The sequence below is a fragment of the Athalia rosae genome, chromosome 6 (assembly GCF_917208135.1).
Source record: "Athalia rosae chromosome 6, iyAthRosa1.1, whole genome shotgun sequence".
NCBI lineage: Eukaryota > Metazoa > Arthropoda > Insecta > Hymenoptera > Athaliidae > Athalia > Athalia rosae.
The window spans coordinates 12,711,804-12,734,713 of NC_064031.1; the positions used below are offsets into that span (position 1 = coordinate 12,711,804).

At 39.7% G+C, this 22,910-nt stretch overlaps 1 protein-coding gene across 1 annotated transcript; it reads right to left on the reverse strand.

Moving 5' to 3' along the window:
• Positions 1-654: 654 nt before the first annotated feature.
• LOC105690830 (pyrokinin-1 receptor-like) lies at positions 655-14,157 on the reverse strand. The gene is made up of 5 exons (XM_012408950.4): positions 14,019-14,157; positions 11,709-12,934; positions 2,369-2,586; positions 1,625-2,153; positions 655-1,541 (listed from the first exon to the last, which is right to left on the reverse strand). Exons 2-5 carry the CDS (start codon positions 12,577-12,579, stop codon positions 1,300-1,302), a joined length of 1,860 nt encoding a protein of 619 aa, XP_012264373.4. The 5' UTR covers positions 12,580-12,934; positions 14,019-14,157; the 3' UTR covers positions 655-1,299.
• Positions 14,158-22,910: the final 8,753 nt, after the last annotated feature.

Genomic DNA, 22,910 nt, shown 5'->3' on the forward strand with positions numbered 1-22,910 from the left:
TGATTTTTCTCTCTTGCGGTAGGTGTATCCGATGCATTGCACACCGTCCTGATGTGAGTCTTTAAAAAATCGGCAAACACTTTTCATCGAGGATCAAAAAACATTGCCAATGAAAATGGGCGTTTGATGTGTCCCGAGTATATATTCAATCGGATCCGAAATTCGTCGAGACATTAACCCTTGGCGAATCAGTTCTACGATAAGTATTCTATGAATATTCTCGATTTCACCTATTCGTAATCACAAATAATCACATCTTTTTTTGATCCCACTTGTTCAATCAAAATCATCTGAAATTTTACCCTGACGAGTTTAAATGTTCATCCATTTGTGACCGTGTCACGAAACTCACAATTTCTAGATATACGAGAAGAATACTCGCATATCAAAGACGTGGTTTTCGCTCATTCGTTGATCAAATTTATTTTATATTTGGTAATACTCAACGAAAAAGTATTCACAGTTATACATTTATCATAAGAGGTATGTTACAGCCACATGCAGATAATTTTGTACATAATGCGGACCCGGTTACTAATATTTTACCGCGGATAAATGAATGATGTTCCGGAATATTTCAAAACTTTGATATTTCTAAAAATTCAACGATCCGCTCATCGATCGTATACCTGTGCGTGCGTGGTATAGGAATTATTATTTTGTTTTTTTTTATTAATCATTTACGGATACAAAAATAAATTAAATATCTACACTCTTCTTTTGTCGTTTCGAAGACGTTCTATAAGAATATTTTAATACATACTGACTTTGTCTCTTATTTACGAGCTGAGGACCTGCCGAATCACTATATTCTAATACAAAAATACTAATGATACACCGAAATAGTGATAAAATTATTTATGATAAGGCTCGACAATTTTCTTTTCAAACTGCAAATCATCTGATCAATCAGTGTCATGGTCGGTAGGATTTTCTTTGTTTATTTTCTTTTTTTTTGGTTTTGTACTTGCGGTGACGTTGATTATCCGCTCTCCTTTGGCCCAGAATGTGCAAATCGAATCCGATTGAGACACTCTTACTTTTTTCCTTTATCGCGACTGATTCGAACTTAATTGTTTCGCTGAAACGATCAGCCGCATTCGTTCGCTTACTTTGTTCCTCCGAGATCGGGACTCTGGATAGTAGAAGCATCGATACTAATTAATTTCATCCCTTGCACCCACACGGTCCCTCGTAATCGAAAATCCAATTTCACGGTGGATGAATTCCGTTTTAATCTCTCAGGGAGAATCTTCGCAAGGACGACGTCGTCAGGAGTCTAGAATGCTTGACCGATCGTCAGGTAATCAGGTCGAAATTCACCTCTCCCATATACCGTGCCAATTCGGAACCCGTGAATTCCGTCTCGTCCAGATCTTGCAAACTCGAATTGCTGATGGTATTCGCACTCTCGATGCTAGTTTCGCTCTTCAATCTCGGCGGCGCACTCGCCACTTCCGGTCTCACTTTGGGCCTCGAATTTTTCACGTCCGACGTGAAAAGTCCCCGCGTACCGAATCTTATCCTATCAGCCAGGAGACCTGTTCAAAAAAAATTTCTTTTTCAACTATTATCTCAGAAAGTGAGAGGGATACTTTGCGTTGAAATCGCATATATTACTCACTCAATACAATCGTTTTCTGGCATCGGGGGTTATCGTCTCCCTGAGATGTTGGCTTTTTCGAAGAACGTCGATTCACGTAATTTCCACCGACCTTGAACGCGGTGTTATTATTACCTTCGTTGACCTTTTTGCTCACGGAGGTCGTAACCGTGTATTGACTAGAGTTCGAAGATCCCCTGGAGATGCTTCTTTTGATTCCTCGGCAGAATTCATTTTTTAAAATCTCGTCGGGAATGGTCGTCCCGTTGATTCCGGGCGATCCTGGAATATCGAATCCGACGCAATCCTGATTTTCCCCTTCGAAAATACTCCTTTCTCCTTGCACGTCGTTTCGAACCAGTTGGCTTTCCAGCGCGGCACGCTGCGCCTCCTCGCTTATCGAGACCGACGCCGATTGACGATTATTATTTTCTCGCAGGCAATAACTACCCCCGTTTCTTGGCCGGCGTGACAAAGCGCTGTAAGTCGGCCGACGGGGAATATTCTTCCACTGCGATTTTCTACGCCCGCAATTCTGAGACAGCATCGTCTGAAATTCAAAAATCGATATCAGTGTATGTAACTGGAAGTTTTACTTTCTATGCAAATATTTCCACGTCTGGTTGATAAACTCGAACCAGATATTTCGGCAATCGTTATTGACAATCAGCCTAGTGAAAAAGTAACCGTTTCATACTTCACAGGATAAATTATATCGCACACTGCAGCGATCGAGTGCATTATTGTATAAAATTTGTCAACTACCTTGAATGCTTCTCGAAATTTGTTGGACATGATGTTGTAGAGAAGCGGATTGATCGTTGTGGACAGGTAGTAAAATATACCGGAAACGTAAGTGAGCGTAGTGTAGACGATGATCAAAACTGGATGTGGTTCTTCAGTCGCACCTTGAGCGTAAACGGCGAGCAATCTTTGCGCGTGAAACGGCGCCCAGCAGATAAAAAATGCGACGACGACGGCAACTGCGAAAAAATAAATGATCAATGTTCGGTATTAAAATATGCGATTGATAATTTATGAGGAATCGTTAATCGAAGGTGTCGCTTTCGATACAGGTGTTCGTGTTATATCCGGGATCCGCATGATCCGATGTTTTACTCTGAACGTATAAATTTCGCTCGTTCGCGCGGTCTTATGTACGCGAATACAATTCCCCGATTTGGAGGCCAAAGAGGATATATATATTTTTTTTTTTCGCTTGGAACGTATTAGTGCGGAAACACGTTCTCAGCGGTTGATCTCGTTCGTTGTGCGTTATGCGAAAAGGCGCTCGAATGAAATCGACCGGGAGATACGGGATACTTACAGCACACATATCTAAAGTAAAGTCGAGGTCACAAAGGCAGACAGAGAGTGACTTGTCTCCATTATTTTTCTTGATTTATCCCGAGGGTTTCGCGTAAAAAGCAATGACTTCCAGTGGTACGTATACGCGTCCCTAGCCAGTTGTTTCGTGGAGGCGAATAAAAGGGAATTCCTATGTTAATCTAAAGGTCAGAGCCGCTGATACCGAGATGACAAAATATAGGGACCTCTTATCGTATACGTATCAAAAGCTTCGACCCTATGCGAATCGAATATCGAATTCGTTTTTAATTATCACTCGTTTTCCACGAACAATACAAAACGAACGAATGTCGTCTGATTGTTTTCCGATAGGTTTTGCATTTCGAGAAATTCCAATCTGGTCCATTTCTCCCGCCGTCTGCAGCCATCAAATATTCGGGTTTTTTTTTTTTTTTTGTTTTTTTTTATAGATTATCAATAATATATCGACGGCGGGACTCCTACCCTCCTTTTCTTATCCGTAAGCCATCAAAATCCTATCGGGGTCTTGGAAAAATCTTCAAGTGCCTAGTACACGGAATCCTCAGACTGCCGAGAGTCGCTTACGCATTTCACGCGGCGTTTTTAAAATAAATCTAAAAACGACAATCGCCAGAATTCTAAAGACGGCGAACACAATGCTATGCGGTGTTCGCCTTGTGCCGTCGAATCGTAAATTTACCTACTTCGTCAAATTAAGTTTGAAATAATTTTAGAACGTGTTTTGGACCGCTCGTCTTGGATCTAATCGTGGGACAAAATGTCGTTCGTTCTAACTAAGTTAGCCGGTTAATTCTACGATATTAATACTTTTTCGCGTAAACTGTGCACGTATACAGCGCCTATATAATTTGTTTTTGTATACCCATCGTCTGGTCGTTATTACCCGAACACCGAAAGCCTAAACGAGGAGAGAGAATTACAACGTTATTCTAATTCTGCATAACCTCCAGACTTCGATAATGAAATTAGTCAGAGCTACGAAAAGCCGAAGATTTAACGATTCGTCAAACGAACGGAAGCTCGGAAAGAAGAATTCAACGAATCGAGAAATCCTTTCGATTCGTTCAGCGGCGAAGAATTCATCGGCCTTTCGGTATTTTATAAGGACATGAAATCCCCGCGATTTCACCCACCACGAGGATACGCCTGCGGGACGAGCGGTAAAAGCGTCGATTGCGAATTGACCGTACGTAGAGCTACATACATGGAGAGATGATAAAACGCGCGGGGAAAGTTGCGAGCGAGAAGTACGGGGGGGAGGGAGAGGGGGATTTTTGTGCGTAATAATTGCGTGGGAAGCTTTTATCGTTCGGTGCCGGCAAGCAGAGTCAACGCGACCGTTTGATGCCATCGGTTCGATTCCCATCGAGTGAATTTAGAAATCCTGTGAAATTTAATTTCAACGAGAACGGACGTTACTTCATTTTCTTCACGCCACTCGCGTCCACGTTTCGTTTGATTCGGTGGATATCCATGAATCCGTTGTCGCCGAACGGTGTGTAAGCTCCTTGAATCTCTGTCGTATTTTATTATGTCGCGTCCCCGATTACAGTTACGATTTTGCTGAGTTTTTAGAATTTATCATCACGTCTCAGCGTTGAAAAAGCGAGAAATAAAAAGACGTCGAACAGAACTGCACGTTCTCAACTTCGAAGCGAGCTTTACGTGTCTTTCCTGAAACACCGAAGGTGCCGCCTGATCTCTTTGCACTGCGAGCAGGTTCGATGAAATATGTGTAGAAAACAAATAAAAAATAATACATCCACATACATATGTATAGTTATCTGGCGGATTACCAACATCAGCGAGCTTTTATCGAATGTATAGTGTCTCGATCTGACAAGGTTTTCTTCTTAGAAACTGTCCAGAGCTAATACCCATGCAGGGACCATGTATCAAATGACATCCAAATCGATGTCATTTTTCAGTTTCAAAATTTCCGGTCAACTTATACAAACGACAACGATGTGTAACTACCCTGGATGCCGGAAACCATTCTTTTCAAATCTCTATAACCAGCGACTACGCATTATATTATGAGTAACTGATGATCGTAGCAATCTCTGATGCCTTTTCATTCTTCCGACCATTTCTTTTTTTTTTTTTTTCGAGGCAGTTAAATCATATCTTCCTACTGCAAAGATTCAACGCTGCGCGTGAGATCTGGAGACACGAAAAATTGACGGTACATACTGTACCGTGTAATTGACTTTGATTTCGTTCGATTAATTCTTGGCATGCATAAATTTATGCGGTCGAACTCACTCCCGTATTCAATTGTTCACCTGTAAAAAAGTCAAGCTCTCCTCATCGCTCTTATATGCTTTTTACACGATTAAAGAAATCGATTTTTTTTTTCCAATCCCGCGACCATCCGTTGTCTTCGCCGGCTCTACACTTGATATACTGCGCACCAATTTAGTTTTTCAGTTTTACAAGACTTCGCCGAACGTTAGAAAGACTGAAGTAAATAAATGGATCTCAATTCTTCCATTTCTTTTCGTAAACTTTTCTCATTCAGATATATACGTAATTTTTTTTCAACTAATAAAATGAAATATCTTTCGATTCAATTATCTCCGTCGGAATTGCATGCGGAGCAACTGGTGTTATTGGAAATGAAAAGAAAAAGAAAATACACCGGCGCCCATCGAGGATGAAAATATTGCAATAAATTCAACCATTCTAAAAAATGTCGCGTACATCGCGGCCTAAAATTTAACCGTCGGAGAATCCTCTGCGGTGTTTCACTGAAGTTGACGGAATAATAACTAGGGAACGAAAACAGATAAATAAAATTAGAATTTTTCTTAGCTGCGTGTTACTCATTTTTATATTAAAAGAAAATTTGATTTTGGAGCAAAAAATGAATCATTGTTTTAATTGGGTTTCATATGCTTTTCTTACGTATTTCGACCTCAGGAATCCGAATCTGGAAGAAAAATTAATCTATCTCCAAAATTGACCGAGTTATCCCCATTTTTCAGCTTTTTGGGGTCAAAAATAAAAAATTGATTTTTTAGTCTATATTAATGTAATTTGAGCTCAGGAATCCGAATGTGGAAGAAAAATTGATCCATCTGCAAAAATAACCGAGTTATCCTCAGTTTTTCGCATTTTTTGGTACAAATTTGAGGATATCTCGAAGGGAAAAAATCGTAGCTCATTTTGGACAACGGATTCGTGTTCCCGAGGTCAAAATACATAAGAAAAGTGCCATACGATCAATTTTAAAAAATAAAAATTTTTGGTCAAAATTTGAAAAAATCGTAAGGGGTACCCCTTGGAAAAATCTCAAATTTTGACCAAAAATTTTTATTTTTTAAAATTGATCGTATGGCACTTTTCTCATGTACTTTGACCTCAGGAACGCGAATCCGTTGTCCAAATTGAGCTACGATTTTTTCCCTTCGAGATATCCTCAAATTTATGCAAAAAAATGCGAAAAAATGGGAATTACTCGATCTTTTTTTCAGATAGATCAATTTTTCTTCCAGATTCGGATTCCTGAACTCAAATGACATCAAGATAGACTAAAAAATCAATTTTTTATTTTTGACCCCAAAAAGCTGAAAATGGGCGATAACTCGGTCAATTTTAGAGATAGGTCAATTTTTTTTTCAGAATCAGATTCCTGAGATCAAAATACGTTCGAAAAGCATATTAAACCCAATTAAAAAAATAATTTATGTTCTGCTCAAAAATCGAATTTTGTTTTGGTTCTCCAAGAGTAATCTCACGTATAATCAGCTCCGAAATCCAAATCTGAAAGCCAAAATCATCTACTCGTGCAATCGATTGAGTAATCATCAATTATTCGCTGTTGGAAGCAAAAAAATTATAAGACATATCGATCGGTTTTAGTCGTAGACCCACTTTGATTTGTGGCAATCCATGCATGGGTCGAAATATTCGGATTTTTCAATTCACCAGCGAACCCGAGCTTTGCTGGAGTCAGCGTAGCCAGCAGCGTAGCGCTTTGTTGTGAGACGTCACCTTCAGGGCTGAGCAGAGGTGACGCCCCACAACAAACCGCGCGACCGTGGCTACCTGACTCCAGCTAAGTTAGGGGTCCCTCATAGACCGAGAAATTCGAATATTTCAACCCATGCACGGATTGCGACGTCGTCGTGGCGAACTTCATGTTGTTATATTTTTATTATAATCTGAATATCAAAAATCTTTTCCTTTGCATTTGTTTTTGGCACAAGATTTTTTTTATTTATATAGAGGAATATCACGCTTGATACATAGAATGGATTCATATCCGCTTGGCACGTCACCCTACTTGTCCATCGCCGATTGTGTTAACATTAGGACGGATCCCGAACGCGAGAAAACTTCTGTTTTTTACATCATCGCGCTTCTCTCTCACGTCCGACACATGAGAATGGAAAATTTGTCAGCTAAACGGACAGTAACTTTTAAATAACGACACGACCTGTCACCTTCATCACGCTAATAACTTGCGCGGGGGCCAGGCTTTTGACGTATTCTAAATGTCCGCGGCGCTTATACCCGACGCGCACCGGTCCACACACGCACCTGTTCTCACCGCAGCCGACACTAGAAATCTATTTAATACCGACTTAAATACATCATTGTGCGCTTCATTAGCGTACGATATAGTTTTCGCTGTTCCTCGTCCTCCGCGTTTAAAAATAGCCGAGAACCGATCAGACCGAAAACCGCGAATGAATTCTCGCTCGTTTGATTTTCCATATCGTCAAAGACTCGAAATACCTTTTGGATTTTTTCTATCCATAGTCCGCCGATTCTGACGACTCTTCACCTCGATTTCGGAAGGGTATTACATGAATTCGATTAACGTCTCGTTTTTTTTCTCTCGCCATTTTGCAGCTGGTTCCAGTATTCAGTGGAGCACGGTTATTGCGAGAGAGAATTAATTCCATACCATCCCCGTGTCAATTGTATAGCCTCTATTGTTACTTCAATCCTCTCAATTTCGAAATTTTATCTTTCAAACTGCAGTCCGTTAGATTCATCATTCGGATCTATTCCTCCTCGTTTTCGAATTTCGGATTTAGAAAATTTTATTCGCGCGCGGCTTTCGTAAGGTGTCCGAATGTTCGGGCCGATGTTTTACGAATCGGTAGGGATACGCTGAAGTGGAAATAAAAAACGAATAACTCTTCGAGTTACTTCGACTGCCGCGGGAATCGAGGGGATGTTTGATCCGGTGATTCTAATTGATATTTACCACCCCATTCTCGATAGATCACCATCAGCCGTTGTGTGTATCTATTCGATACCGCGCCATCGGATTACGGCCGATAGTAGGCGATAGCGAGGGTAATAGTGATTAAATTCTGAGCTCGGTTGGTTTTATTTTACTCTGACATTTAGGTTTCGTTGGTACAGCCGAGCATCGCGCGGATATCCGGTAGTGTACAAAATTCCAGTTGCGCGAGAAGAATTTCTAATATCTGACCGATGATTTATTGAGACTGCAGACTGCGGCCTTTATGGTATGGGCAAACATCAATGAACGATGAATCACGTGATTCATGCACTGTAATCAGTCTTCGTTACGCATAGATCAATTCGGCGAATAATAATATTTTTATATAAAATTGGAGAAGCAAAATTGGTAGAAAAAAAAAAAAAATCTTGGCCTCAGGTACCTCGAGAATGATACAAACGGTTATGAATGTCGCTGACAAGGAGACCTTGCCAAGTGCCACCCACCGATTTTGACGAAACTTCGCAGGATGAAAGAATAGCAAAAAAAAACGGATACGTGTTTCGGCTTATCCGTAGACACTCAATCGTTTTCGAGAAAATTACGGTTGAAACACGGAAAATTTTGACGTTGCTTCATGAGTTTGGCCGCGTGCCATCTGTACAAGTAGATCAGCGGTGCAGCGGCTAGCGTGACAGCTTCGAGATTTGATGCTCCGGGTTCGAGTCCGGTCAGAGATGTTTTTTTTTTTTCAAATTCTTTGTCAAAGTATGCTGCGCGAACGTTCCTTATTATTGTTATTGATTTTTATGTTTATTATTACATTATCTCCCGATTAATTCAACAATATGTAGCGCATTCGTCGGGATGGTACCTATCATAGTAACATTCAAAACATAAATATTCTCTGCATCAGAAGCAACGCGTGAAGGCACTTTGGCCGCAATCACAGTTCTGGGTGTGAACGTCATCTGGAAACGCAACGTCGTTGACGTTATTGAAAACCTCGCGATCCGCCGATAATTTTGCGGCGAACCATGCGTACCGAATCATTTTTTCAAATGCTAGTGCCCGCAATTGATTGTGGACCAGGGAGTGTATTTTTATTGCGTCGCGTCTGCTTGTGATTTCTCTCCGCTGTGCAATCAGGACGGGGCAGTTTTGGAGACGTCGAATATAGTTTTTTACCAGTCCAAAATATTTCGTATTATTTTCTACGAATTATCGGCCGGTTGGCTACGGCTAGCGAGCCTACCTGAAAACCTACCCCGTAGCATAATTCGGAATAACGGACAGTTTATTCGAAAAGATGAATTATAATTTCAATAAAGGGTCCTTGTATTTCCCAATAAAATGAGGAACGTTCGCGCAGCATACTTTGACGAAGAATTTGAAAAGAAAAAAAAAACATTTCTGACCGGACTCGAACCCGAAGCATCAATTCTCGAAGCTGTCACGCTAGCCGCTGAACCGCTGATCTGCTTGTACAGATGGCGCGCGGCCAGACTCATGAAGCAACGTCAAAAATTTTTCGTGTTTCAACCGTAATTTTCTCGAAAACGGTTGAGTGTCTACGGATAAGCCGAAACACGTATCCGTTTTTTTTTGCTATTCTTCCATCCTGCGAAGTTTCGTCAAAATCGGTGGGTGGCACTTGGCAAGGTCTCCTTGTGAGATATTCGTTGGATTTGTACACAAAATCAAAAAGTAATCAGAACCTGTCAGAGATAGTTGGTATCGCATCGCACAGATTGTTGCTGTAGTAACAAATTTCATTTAACTTTTAATTTTTTTGTCACCGAACTTATTGCGATTCCTACGTTGTTTTTTTTTTTTTTTTTTTTCTCTTTCGCGATAAGTATAGCTCAATAAAACGGTCAAGGGAGTGATGATATTCATGCCCATGATATATGGTGACCGATTCGCAAAAAATTACGGTTAAAAATAGTAGCTGATTGTGTTATTTCGGTCAGTCATAAACCCCGGTATAGAAAACTGCGAGCGATTTGACGAGAGATTCAGATTCTCTCTGTAATTTCGACCCTTATGTTCTCATTACTTTTTCTGGGTCAGTGGATCATTCGGTTGGAAATGTGCGTACATGGAAAAACAAGTCCGATATGAATCGAGCCAAACTTTGTAACTGTCGTCGCGATACATAGCTGACGATATTTTATAGCGCATAGGAATTTGTGTATCGCGGAAGAAAGAACAAAAAAAACTAATCAACTTCCTCGCACTGATTCAGATTTCTTTTTCACCGGCAAGTTTTTCGCGAAACTAGTTTTCCAATCCGTCGATTCATCGATTTATCTCATCCCTTCATCTCTCTCTTTCTTTTCCAGATACTTTGGTGAATCGATGAACGGAATATTGAACAAGTTTTGGGCATGGTCTGACATGGAACTTTGGGACGAGGAAATTTTGTAAGTCACATTAACGAAACCCCTTTTGTCGCTACCGAAATTTCCAATTTTCTCATCGATACGCCGTACATCATTTTCTCATCAGATCATCGACCGAAATTTTATCACGATCCCATCGGTCGGTTGATTAATTTTAACGTTAGCTCCCGATCAAGTTTGGAAACTGATAAATCGAGCCGTTTGAAGAAGAAAAGAAAATGTCGCCAAAAACGGTGGAACTGGGCGCGATCGGCGATTAACCGATATGAGTATTCGTGAACCGTATTACAGACGCAAACGTCTTCAACCTTGGTTCTTAATTGAAGTGACCCGAATTGTGCGGGGAGCATATGAAATAAAACAAATACGCCATGCAGATTGGAACCAAGGTGGGTCAAGTGTTCCAAAAAATTGCGTAATCACCATTTGGTCAGGCTACCAGACTAGACCGGGAATTAGCGAGGGATCTTTAAGCTCTGGAATTACCTCATAAAATTAACCGACGGTTTCTTGCTTCACAAAAAGTAGAAAAAAAAAAAAAAAAAATCAAAAATAAAATAAAGACGAACAAGTCATCGAAGATTTTTCGTCGGTGTAATTGACTTTCAACCGATTCAAACTGTCTCGAACCCGATCGCTCGCAAGTTTCTCAAGATATAAGCCGTCACATTTCATCGGATAATTTCGTTGGAAGACTTCGAGGTTTCGCGGGCGCACGTGGTAATGGGTTATTTTTAATGACCGCCGCCCATGTGTTTTCAGGAAACATTTTAATAACACATTTTTATCACAACAGTTTACCGTGTTAAATCTTTTCAAGTTTACTGCCAGACACTAGCTCATCTCCAGTGTATGAAGTGGCAAGGTGTGCGCCAGTTAATCTTTGAAATATTGACTCTAGCTACAATTATTCTATCGGTCGACGTATCTGCGTAATGTAATAATGTGTTTCGACCGTACTGCCCTGTTAAAAGATTCTCTAGTGGACGCACGAGAGGCTAGCGGATATCGGGGCGATATGGGGGGAAATTTCTTCGGAAATAGACCTAGACTCGGACCTGACGTTGAGGCGTCCTACACTCCGTTGAAAAATCAATGTACAGGTAATTAATTGTGTTTCAATTAGAGTCGGACGGAAATATCTCACCCAACATTCTGATGACGTTTCGTTGGGCGGCTGTCCTTCCTCTGCTCGAATTATCGCCGTGATTTATGCTGCTCGATATCGAAGTCCTCTTGACAGCCGTCAAAAGCCGTGATCTTCTCAGTTTGACTCCGATTAAAACGTACAGAACGGTTATGATCGTCATCGGTACGACGAAAAAAAGCATGGTGGATATTCCGAAGGCATGTTCGATGAGAACCCACTTCACGGTACAACGAGCACTGTCTTCTATTATCGTTCCATTGTCATGTTGGCTATAAACAACGCCAAATTGTATAGCTTGCGGTATCGCCAAACCGAGAGCGCATAGCCATATTACCACCACGAATTTAACAGCCCTCGACAATTTTGACATAGTGTGGGATATGAAGGGGTGACATATCGCCACGTATCTCTCCACGGTGAACGCCGTTATCGTCAAAACGGTCGCGTTCGCCGATGTTTCGGCAGCGAAGCTTTGTATCACGCAAAATACCTCTCCGAAAATGTAGGGAAATTGCGACCAGATGTAGTACATCTCGGGCGGCAGACCGGATATAAGCAAGAGGAGATCCGATATAGCCAAACTGAATAAATAATAATTCGTTGCGGTGTGCATCGATCTGTTTCGCGCTATGACCACGCAGGTCGATATATTTCCGACGACTCCGGTGGAAAAAATCGCTATGTAAATTATCGTTATCGGTATAACTATGTAGAGAGGATCTCGGCGTGAGGGATCGTCGGACTTTAAAAATTCCGCGACTGCTTTTGAATAATTATAAGCTCCCGGCAGCGATTCGTTTAATTGAACGACAGTTGTTCCCGTATCGTCGGTCGTCGGTTCACCGAAATTTATCACGCTCCCGGACATATTGTGCACCCCTCTTTGTTCCACGACGAAACACGTTTCTTCGGAATTTCTTCTTTCAACCGCTGACGACGAGATTAACACGACGTTGAATCGTTGCAGGTCCTCTCACTTGTTTATTGATAATCAATTTACGGTGTATCCAATCGAGACTCATGATTGACTCAATCAACTTTTTTACACTTTACGGTCATTAGACGTTATGACAAGCCGAAACCTTGACTCCTTCGAATTCCCATCGGTTGTCGTTACCTTCGGTGTGGTAGGATTTCTTCGCGAAATATTCGCAGGATTGTCACTCCGCATAATTTTCACCAAGTTGATCGATTTTCGAGAACGCGCATGCAACGGCAACGATCTAGAAATGGAAAAAAAAAAACACGAAATTACAGAAAATTAGTTCGCTTGGACGACGGGCCGCTGTAATTGATGGAAAAACATGATCGTCGTTTAATCTCTTAGCATATAAATAGATATCACCGCCGGACGCGGGGAAAAACTATCCCATCCGAATTGTCGGCGCGTTTTTTTTTCCCAGCCCATTACCCCTTGGGTCCCTAAATTTTTTTGCAACTTGTTTTTTTTTCGTCGCCAACAAATCGCCCCGGTGGTTCAAACGAATCGCGATCATCGCGTCGATAAACGATACGAACAACTTGTTTCTTTTTTCTTGCTGAAGAATGTTTTTTTTTAACGACCCCATTATCAGTTTTCCGTCTCTCTTTCACGATCAAATGTCTCGGGTGGCGCTAGCCAATTTTCCTTTGAATTTATTCCCACCGACTCCCCAATTTGACTCGACCGATCATCGTTTATATTGGTTTTCTTTTAACTGGAAGTCATTATTTCGAAACACCAGTAAATCAAGATTGTTATTGGTTACCGTATCCCTGCACCCTTTCGGGCGAGATCACATCGAGGCAAACGAACTGCCTGAAACGAGTGACTGTATTTATAGTTCCGTAACATTTTCTCAAATTTTAGTTCCGCGGATCTCAAAGTGGAAAATTTTTTCTATCGATAAATCAAGAAATAACCCGAATCGCCGATGATTCACTCCTTTATTGGATAAGAAAGAAAAAAAATAAAAAAATTGGCCAGGAGAATCGAAATCTCTGTATAAATTACATTAGCATTTTGAGTATCTAATCAAAAAGCAGAATCCGATTCAATGCGTTATGAAAGAAGAACTTTCGTTAGTAATCCATTGCGCGATGATATTTTTATCAAAGAAATAACATCAAAACGATGCTGCAGTCCTAACAATAGACCAATTAACGAACTTTGATGTCTCGCTCATTCAGTGGTCATTAATTGATATCTGCATCATCTCCGTTAAAACGGCTGAAGCAGTGGTTCCTCGTTTTCTCCGATTAATGTGGTCGCAAAATAAATTTGACGGGAGAGTAATACGGTTCTTTGTGACCGCCGGCAGTCCTCACCTGTTGTTCGCATAAACCGTGTATTACATTAAACGTCTCAGACCGGATTCTGAAGCGTTGAGAAGAACAGCTGCACCTCCACTTCGTTGATTTCGTTAATTTACATAAAATCTCGCGATAATTATGTCGTCGTAGGGAGTCATATGGTCGCTGGTTATGCCGCAGACATAAATTCACCTTCGGAAAAAGTTCAACCTCCCTTCAAGAATAGACGACAAACAATTGATCAATGTCAAAGTTCAACTCCGCACCACATCATCAGATCTATTGCGATATACATATCTATGTCTGCATGCGCTACTGCGTGAGTGTTTTTTATTTTTTTAATTCTTTAAATTGAATTGTTTGCAGCACACTTAATTTTTTTTTTCTCTTCTTTTAATTTTATTTTTTCAGAGATGAGAAATTTTTGATTTTTCATCAAATGACCTTTTTCTCCATTCACTTCTCAATGACATACATGACAATCAAAAGTAGGAGTAAATTGACGAGTAATTCGAAAGGAATGAAGAAAGAAAAAATGAATCAAAAATTCAGAAATTCCATTTCTTGCGTGAACATTCCGGTTTAGAATCACTTTTTACTGAGTAATCTTAGAGTTCTTTGTCACTTGAATCTTTTTGTCGGTTATTTCGAGTTGGAGAACGCGACCGACGAATCTCGATGCCGAGTTCGATTTGATCGGACGTCTTCGTCGTTGGTTTTGAACGCGTGGCCAGCGCATGGGGATCTCGATTTGGTGGGGGAGAAACGATGGGGCTGCAGGTTACCGTGCGCCAGCGCAAACACCATATACATTTTATTTAGATTTCCCTTTTCTTCTGCCTTTTTCTCTTCTCTTGTGTCAATATTCGCGAGAAACGCCGATTCGCTCCTTATACTTCGCGACGGAGTTAAAGTTCATTCGACGCCCCCGCAACGACATCGGCAACGGCATCGCTCACCGGAATCGCGCATCACTTTGCGTTTCAACTTCTCTCTTTTCACTCGCGCCAAGTCATAAATTTCGTTTAATTCGCCGTTTTGTCGGTCGCCGACGTTTTGATTACTATCGACGGATACTGGACAACGATCTTGATTAGATTCGAGCCTCGGACATCCACCTGCGTCCGAATCGCATCAAAGATATCTGCAGATTTGATATTATCTCGTGTATATCGTAGGCATGCTGCAACCACCTTCTATGACTAGCAATGAGATTGTACGGACATGTCGCATACGTTATGCGGCATGAATATGTCGACGCTGATGCACGCGGGCTAAAATATGATTGCATGGGTTATCGAACCAGCTGATGATACTCTCTCTTCACAACCACCGTCGTTTTTCGTTCATTTCTCTTTCGCTTCTGAAATCAATTGAACGTAGTATAAATTGCATCGCAACCTGCAGACGACGTGTGTACATGTATAAAGAACGTCGGAAATTTTTATATCTTTTTTTATTCTGTTTTTTTTTTAGTTTTAACCAAAACTTTTCGAAAATATTATAGTAATTTCGTACGAACGTTGTAAAATCTAAAAGTAATCGACGTACGTACGTTATATACCTGATATTTGAATTCCGAAAATAATATCGCGCAAACCATATCCAGGCGGGCTTCGCTATGTACCAATAACGACGGTATATATTTATATGCGTACCACGCGACGAGACTGTTTGTGTCCGACCTAACAGGCTAGCTGTTCTAAAAAATCTTGAGTTATATATGATTGTATTTTTTATCTCGTTATTCGCTACGCGGCCTTTTTTGTTTTCTACTCGTTTTCAATTTTTCACTTTTCTATGACCGTTTGAAAATTGTATGAAAATCGTCACGTCGTATACGACAGATTCGACCGACTTTCTTTGCCTTTTCGACATTTCTTTTTGTTCCTAATTTTTTCAGCCTCGGAGAAAATTAAAGCCGCCGAATCTTCGCGCCATTCAAACCGAGTAAAGTTGTTCCATAATTATCACTCGCAAAAGAAACTTCGTTGCGCAAACAATTAATTGGGTAGGAAGATACGAATAATTCGGAATAATGTCGGAATCGCGTGATGTTGTTCTCTTATTTTCAAACTTACTTGGACGTTTGACGGTGGATAGGATGAAGTGAAATAATACTTTGCTCCCCAAATGTCTGGGTCATTGTTTTTCATTTGGATTTCGATACGTAGAAAACCAATAGCGGATCTTTCGGGCTCACCGCATATCGATGCAGATCAACCGATTGGAACGAATGTGTTAAGTAGAAAAAGAAATGCGTCGTAAGTTCGGCGATCGATGCAAATCGAAGATACCGTTGGTACGCCAATATCGATCCAGGGGATATCGAAATTCGACGATTCAGGAAGTAGGAAAAGAAAAAAAATAATCAAAGCTAAATGTGCGAAATGAATATTTACTCGGGTATTTGCCCCAGCCTAGGTGTGAACGTAAATTAATTATCAGCAGTATAATTATTCGTGCCTCAAAATTCTTGACTTGAACTTGTATAATTAGCGAAGACAAAGTTCTCGCGTTATTTCACTTCTAATTCCCTTCCATACAACTACGGACCCGCACCTATTTCGTGCTATTTTCTTTTGCTACGGATAATTGGCAGCCTTCATTACTTACACCCCGCAGGTAATTATGGCGTTCGTGTTTGTTAGACACCATAACTCCGCGTCAGTTAAATCGAACCAAACAAAGATTTGGCCGAAACCCTTGAGAAGCAACTTGCGTATTTTCAGCAAATACAATTATTAGCTTGGAAAATTATTGACGATAATTTTTTGGGTAAAAATGATTGAGCGAAAAATTAAGTCTTGTACATTTTTGGGCAGCGACTGAAAAAACTTGATCGAACGTACAAGATATTTTCACTGGAATCTCGCGCCGAAGATATATATTTCAGATGTTTCAGGTGCGAGTAGTTTCTCTCCTGAATTACCGCGTAGTACGATAAAAGTTATTTATGTTGCATTCAAATAAACATTATAACGTGACGAGTCGAATTTGTACGTCTGGTCGAATGCATCCGTTATCGAACGTATAGTTTCACGGTCTTCGTTATTTCTTGCAGATTTTTTGCCGCCGAAATTCGCGAAGAAGAGCAATTCTAATAATTCGAGAAAGTTTCCTCGTTGCTTGTCATTTACAGGCAAAAATCTGGAACTAAACAGATTCGAAACAAAAGTTGGCCTATTCCCGGTTTACTGCCGCAACGGTAATAACCTTATTTTTTTTCTCTCTATTTTCTGTGCATAAAACGCAAAACGTGAAGCGCAGTGAGCGAAAAAATAAATTACAATTATTACGTGTCATAAATCATGTAATACACGAATATTTCGACGGATTTCAATAAAACTTCCGCCTTTGAGAACCTGATGTTAGTTTCCGTAAAATCTCGCGATCCCCACAATTGTGCAGAAATTTTATCAGCAATATAAAATCTTCCGAAAATTCCTAATCAAACTTCCCGGAACCTTGATCACACTGTACGAACCGCCGATATTATACGAGCTCCTATATCGATGCAAAGTGGTTGGCAAATATCTTGTAATGGGCTCGCCAACATTGCGATAACGATAATTCGCGTGAAAATATTAAACTTCGTAAACTGGGGTGAATTTTATCGAAAAAAGTGCCCCTTATTTTTTTTTTTTTTTCTTTTATTTTTTCGTCTGTTTTCAGAAACGCGAATCAGACACGAGGCGAAAGGTCGATGCTCTTGGGCTGCAGCGGTAGCGGATTCGCGGCCAAGGTGGGTATTTGCGGTTTGCAATAAGATGATTTTCTGTATTTCTGCACGTCGCGTTCCGCGTGTACGAAAACTGAAAGAAAAACCTCCAGAGGAGTTAACTGTCGTTGATCTTTATGGGAGAATAATTTTCAAGTGCGATATAATACCGAGGTTAACGTAAGTATATGTGTCTCTAAAAATACACTAGGTTGCATAATAATTATTTTTTTGGTATTTTTCGCGAATCGTGCAGATTAATGTGTACCGTTGAAAAATAAATGCTGAGCCAAAATTCAATATTGAAGGAATTTATAACGCTTGAAAGGGAGATAAATAAAATTTAAGGAATAAATTCCTGCCTTTTCAAACGTGACCAACATCACAGTATACCTACGCTATACGGGACCACAAACCTGACTGCTAATGTCGGTTAAAAACCTGCCATACCTGTGAAATAGATTTTCGCTTTCTGCGGTGGAATAAGTTTAAAAACCAGACGTTTAATCGATAAATTATTCATTAGCATCCTTACGAATTTTGTTTTTATGATGAAGTATGGGAAAAAATTCCAACAAATAAGAAGAATAAAAAGAGTGCAGAACGAAAATCATTGAATAATAGTGCGGTGGGCTAGTTTTACGATATAATCTGATACGTATGTTTTATTCTTATATTTCACGTCAGTTTTCTACGAATTGAAATGATCAAATCTCTACAAAATTTCTAGACAAATTCATCCGGTGCTCACGATGATTCAGAGAGTAGTAAGAAATTTTGAAATAAACAGCAAGTTAATTTCGCATCTCCCTTTTTTATACGAAACGCGTTTGGCTGTATAACTTATTGCGATATTTGAAGAGATATTCAGGGCAAAATTGCAGTATGAAAAATTTTCTAGAGTTTTTTAGTCGAAACTTTTTATCTCCATACGAATTATAAAATTTGAGCTACGTACCTACAATTAATTTTCGTTCGACGTGATGGAATCAGATTTTTTGAAGCTATTCATTCTAGTCAGCTTACGTATCTTTTATTTTATTTTTCTTTCATTTCTAGCGAGAGACTCGAATAAAAGCGTTATCCTCGTAAAACTTTAGATTAAATCTCATTTCAATACTAATGTAAAGGGGAAACTTTGAGCGGAGGGTATAATGGTCTCGTCATCCGACATAGATAAATACCCGGGAGCTGAGGCGAAATGACAATTTGACTTAGAAAAATGATCATTCACCGATGGCAGACCCGTCGTCCTAATAACGTCAGTGTAAGATGATAATTACATTATGAGGTAAAAAAGTTAATTACCCTACCAGCATGGCGATATTTGGCATGGAGAACTCTGAAAAAAAAATTTCATTAGCCAATAACTTACTCCTTAATTACCTCCTTGGCTCAGTGCGAATTAGTGAACGTGTCTCTTTATGTATTTCGTAGGTTTATGGATCCTTGCTATTCTCCGAAGACTGATACTTCGATGAATAGGTTGTCTCGCGTTTTACTTACCTACGTGTAAGGTGTGTGACACGGAAAATAAAATTTGGACACACCTACACTTACGATTAATTTACACCGGCGCACTTCGGACACTACTATTTTGTATCATGTACTTTTAGTCACCCAATCTAATTATTATCCATGATATCCAATTATTGAGTCTTCAGTGCTCCGAATTTTCGTCTAATTTCACGTTCGAAGTTGTTTCTCTGAAAACGAAAGAAAGCTTGAAATCGAGACAATTGTATACCGTGTGGATGAAAACTGAGGCGACTCTCGTTGTCAGTCCAACGAGGATTGACCCAGTCGTAATTTCACGAGTCCTTTGCCTAATTGCAGCACGTAATGGACCGAAGAAATTTACAGTTCAAATTTACATCGAGGATGTCTGTAGACACAAAATTCTGCAGTTTGCCGGTTTAATTCAGTTGATTCATTGCGATGAATTTCTCTCGTTGCTTTTCACCGAGGCTAAACCGATGTTACTCCGAATTTATCCACCCCGAAAAAAAAGAGAAAGGAAAAAAAAGAAAAGCACAAATTTTCCGACCCCCGGGGTACGTATAAAACCCCTGAGTCCGGAGAGACGTTACGTCGCGTCGAGGTAAAATACGCCGGTAAAACTTGTCCTCATGTTTTTCGTAGACAAAACTATCGCCGTTCCGATTCTTTTTTCCACCTATCTTTGTTTTCATTTTATCGCTAGAAACGTCTCGTGCAGTGTTCTGCGCGATGCAGAGAACACATTAGGGATGAAGTTATTAGAGCGAATAGGAGTGAATAAAACGATCATTGCAACGTCGTAGCTAAGAGAAAAGATCCGGGGCGGAGTCTGGCGAGATTCTGAGTAGCTGCACTCCTCGAAAAAGAAGGGAAAAAAAAAGAACTTGAAAACAAAAAAAACTCATCAAGTTATAGAAACTAAGAAAATTAGGGGACGATATCCAGTCTATCTGCAACATGGATAAACTGCTGTAGCTTTTCAGTAGTAAACTTCGCTGGTTTCGACTCAATGAGAAAGTTTTCCACATGCGAAAGATTTTCGCACCAGTGAAGATAAGAAAAGTAAACCAAAGGGAGGGTTAGAAAATCGAAGAGCGGTAGAGCGGCACCCCTGAGATTCGGAAGACAAAGTCTTATACTCTTCTTTTTTCGAGTTTTTTTTTTTTTTTACAAGCAGACCTCAAAAATTCTTTATAAAAAATTCTGTTATATCATAATACGGGTTCATCGCCCCGTCGACATCGTTTTGATTGTAGAGTAAATAAATAAAATTTCGGTATTCCCGTGAACGGATATAAATTATGATACGGATATGCCATTTTTAATATCTTTGCAAATACGCGAACTGCACAATTTGATTTTTTCCATGCATAACGTGTGTAATAAATCGAAACGAACGAACGTAACTATTTTCTCGCGGGTGAATCATTAACGGCGATGACCCGTGTGTATAAGCGATTTATAGTCACTGTGAAAAATAAAATAAAATAAAGTAATTTATGGGGAACAAAAATAAAATACGATGCGGAAATAACGGCGGACGCGTATAAATTGGAAAAACCATGATCACACGTTCACCTAGTTCAATAACACAGTCAGGTGGAAGCCTAGATTCAGTGCAAACTTTTTTCATTATGAATAAGATATCCGCTCTCCCCAAAGTTCGCTTTACAATCTAAAAACACAAAAGTAGATTCGTATATGCACAACGTAGAGGTAATACAGTCAGCTTAGACCGTCGACACTCGAAATCGTCCATCGTTGAATTTAATTTAAATTCAGTGAAAATGGGGGAACTTCATTTTAATTTATAAAAAGGGACGAGATTCCAGATCCCTCAATGGAGTATCGCCTCTTTTTCTTTTTTTTTTTTTCTCTCCCTCATAATATGCTGCAATCGCATTTTTCACGATCACATAATTATAAAAAAAAAAATATATATCTTCATGACTAATTCTTGGATGCAGTGGATAATCATAAATATGTACATAATTTTGATACGACATGAGACTTTTTCAGAATTTTCAAGTTCTGACGTACGTCGTAGGTACTTATGTTAGAATCTACTTTGTTTTCTGCTTTTTTTTTTTTCTTTTCTTCTCCATTCCCTTCGTGTCTTATCTCATAGCGGGTACGTAAAACTTAGAAAATCTTGCATACCGCGTCTATGTATAACGTCTGCACGGTCGCGTGTCCTCATTTCATTTGAGTTAGGATCCTCGCCTTATCTCATTTGATATGGAGTAGATATTTTAGCCGAGAGAAAATCTTGAGTGGAAAATATCGGTGATAAGATAAATGATATATTTACTATTTGTTTTTACTTTCTTTTTTTTTTTCTCTTTCATAGATCCCTAGACCATCTCCGTTCCGCGACCGCAGATAGGTACGTACAATATGTATAAAGAAAAAAGTTATCGGATGAGTGTTTTGCTTCTTGGATTTCCGTCTCCTCCTCGAATGAGAACGATAACGATTACTTTATACTATGGGATTATCAATGGCTACCTACTCTCCGCCGGACTGAAATACCGTTTTATCCTTACGTTAGATGTGGACTTCCTTTCTGGAGGATTTAATTTTATTGTTACTCAGTTTTATTGGCTAACGACGTCGCTCGAAGCACAAAAGCCTTATTTCGACGCTGACGACGGTCTCGCTCCTTGTACTAAACCTATCGGGAATTATTAAAGTACTTTTAGAATTGAATCTTTCGTAATTGCGCGGGCATGGAAAATATTAATAAACAAAAAGAGGAAATTGAAAGAAATATTATACAGATATACAGTTGGTATATACATATGTATACAAAACGAGTCGCTGACTATAATTATCGATTATATGAATTAAAATTAACGAACAACAACGATAAAAGGGAATAAACTTTTAATTGAATTCAGACAAAAGCAATGAATTTTTGTACTTCAATATTCATAAATATAAACGTACATGAATATATATTGAATTAATAACCACGCCGGCAGCTGTGTAAAGTTACATAAGTTAAAACTTTCCGCTAATGCACGAATTTTATTATTTCTCTTTCTCCAGCCACATTCAATCCATCTGTCGGATTATACTTGAAGAATTCTACCGAATAGGTTATCATTGCCACTGTCGTGGCAATCTTTTTTCTATTCTTCTTTTCTAAATCTTTATTGTACGGGTATAACGTGTCGTGTAGTCATCGCCTCCAACGGTGTCTTTCGTATGATATCATTCAATTTTATTTTATTACAGCGGACGTTGGTCGAAAAATCAATTACAATAGTGATTCGCAAAAAAAAAAAAATGCGTACCAATGCAGGCGCCGGAATCCCCGAACGTGACGCACCTTTTTAGGTAAAGGTTCCCCGAAGGCCGCAGATAGTCGATCGTTCGCGCATCTCGATGATAAAATATATATATGTGTAGATACATATAAATATATATATATAGGAACATCAGGTTCCGGATTCCTTCGCCCACCTTATCTTGCCAGCGTATTATTATACGTATACCGGGCCTCCATCTTCCTCGTTTGCAGCTGAATTATCATCATTTATATCGATGCGGACGCAAAAAGGTTTGGAAAGGTCAAAGGTTAGCGAGGCACAGGGACTTCCCGTATGAAGCATGCTAAAACACTTCAGTTTGATAAATCCGGTTTTGAACTGGTTTTACTTGGTGCGTTTGATGAATTTTTT

Excerpts from the sequence above, each read along its gene's own strand:
- LOC105690830 (XM_012408950.4), bottom strand. The coding sequence starts at position 12,579 with ATGTCCGGGAGCGTGATAAATTTCGGTGAACCGACGACCGACGATACG. Across the intron at positions 2,587-11,708 it reads AAACGTCATCAGAATGTTGG|TTGCCGTCGTCGTCGCATTT; the intron begins GTGAGATATTTC and ends ATTTTTTCGCAG. Across the intron at positions 1,542-1,624 it reads CCAGAAAACGATTGTATTGA|GTCTCCTGGCTGATAGGATA; the intron begins GTGAGTAATATA and ends TTTTTTGAACAG.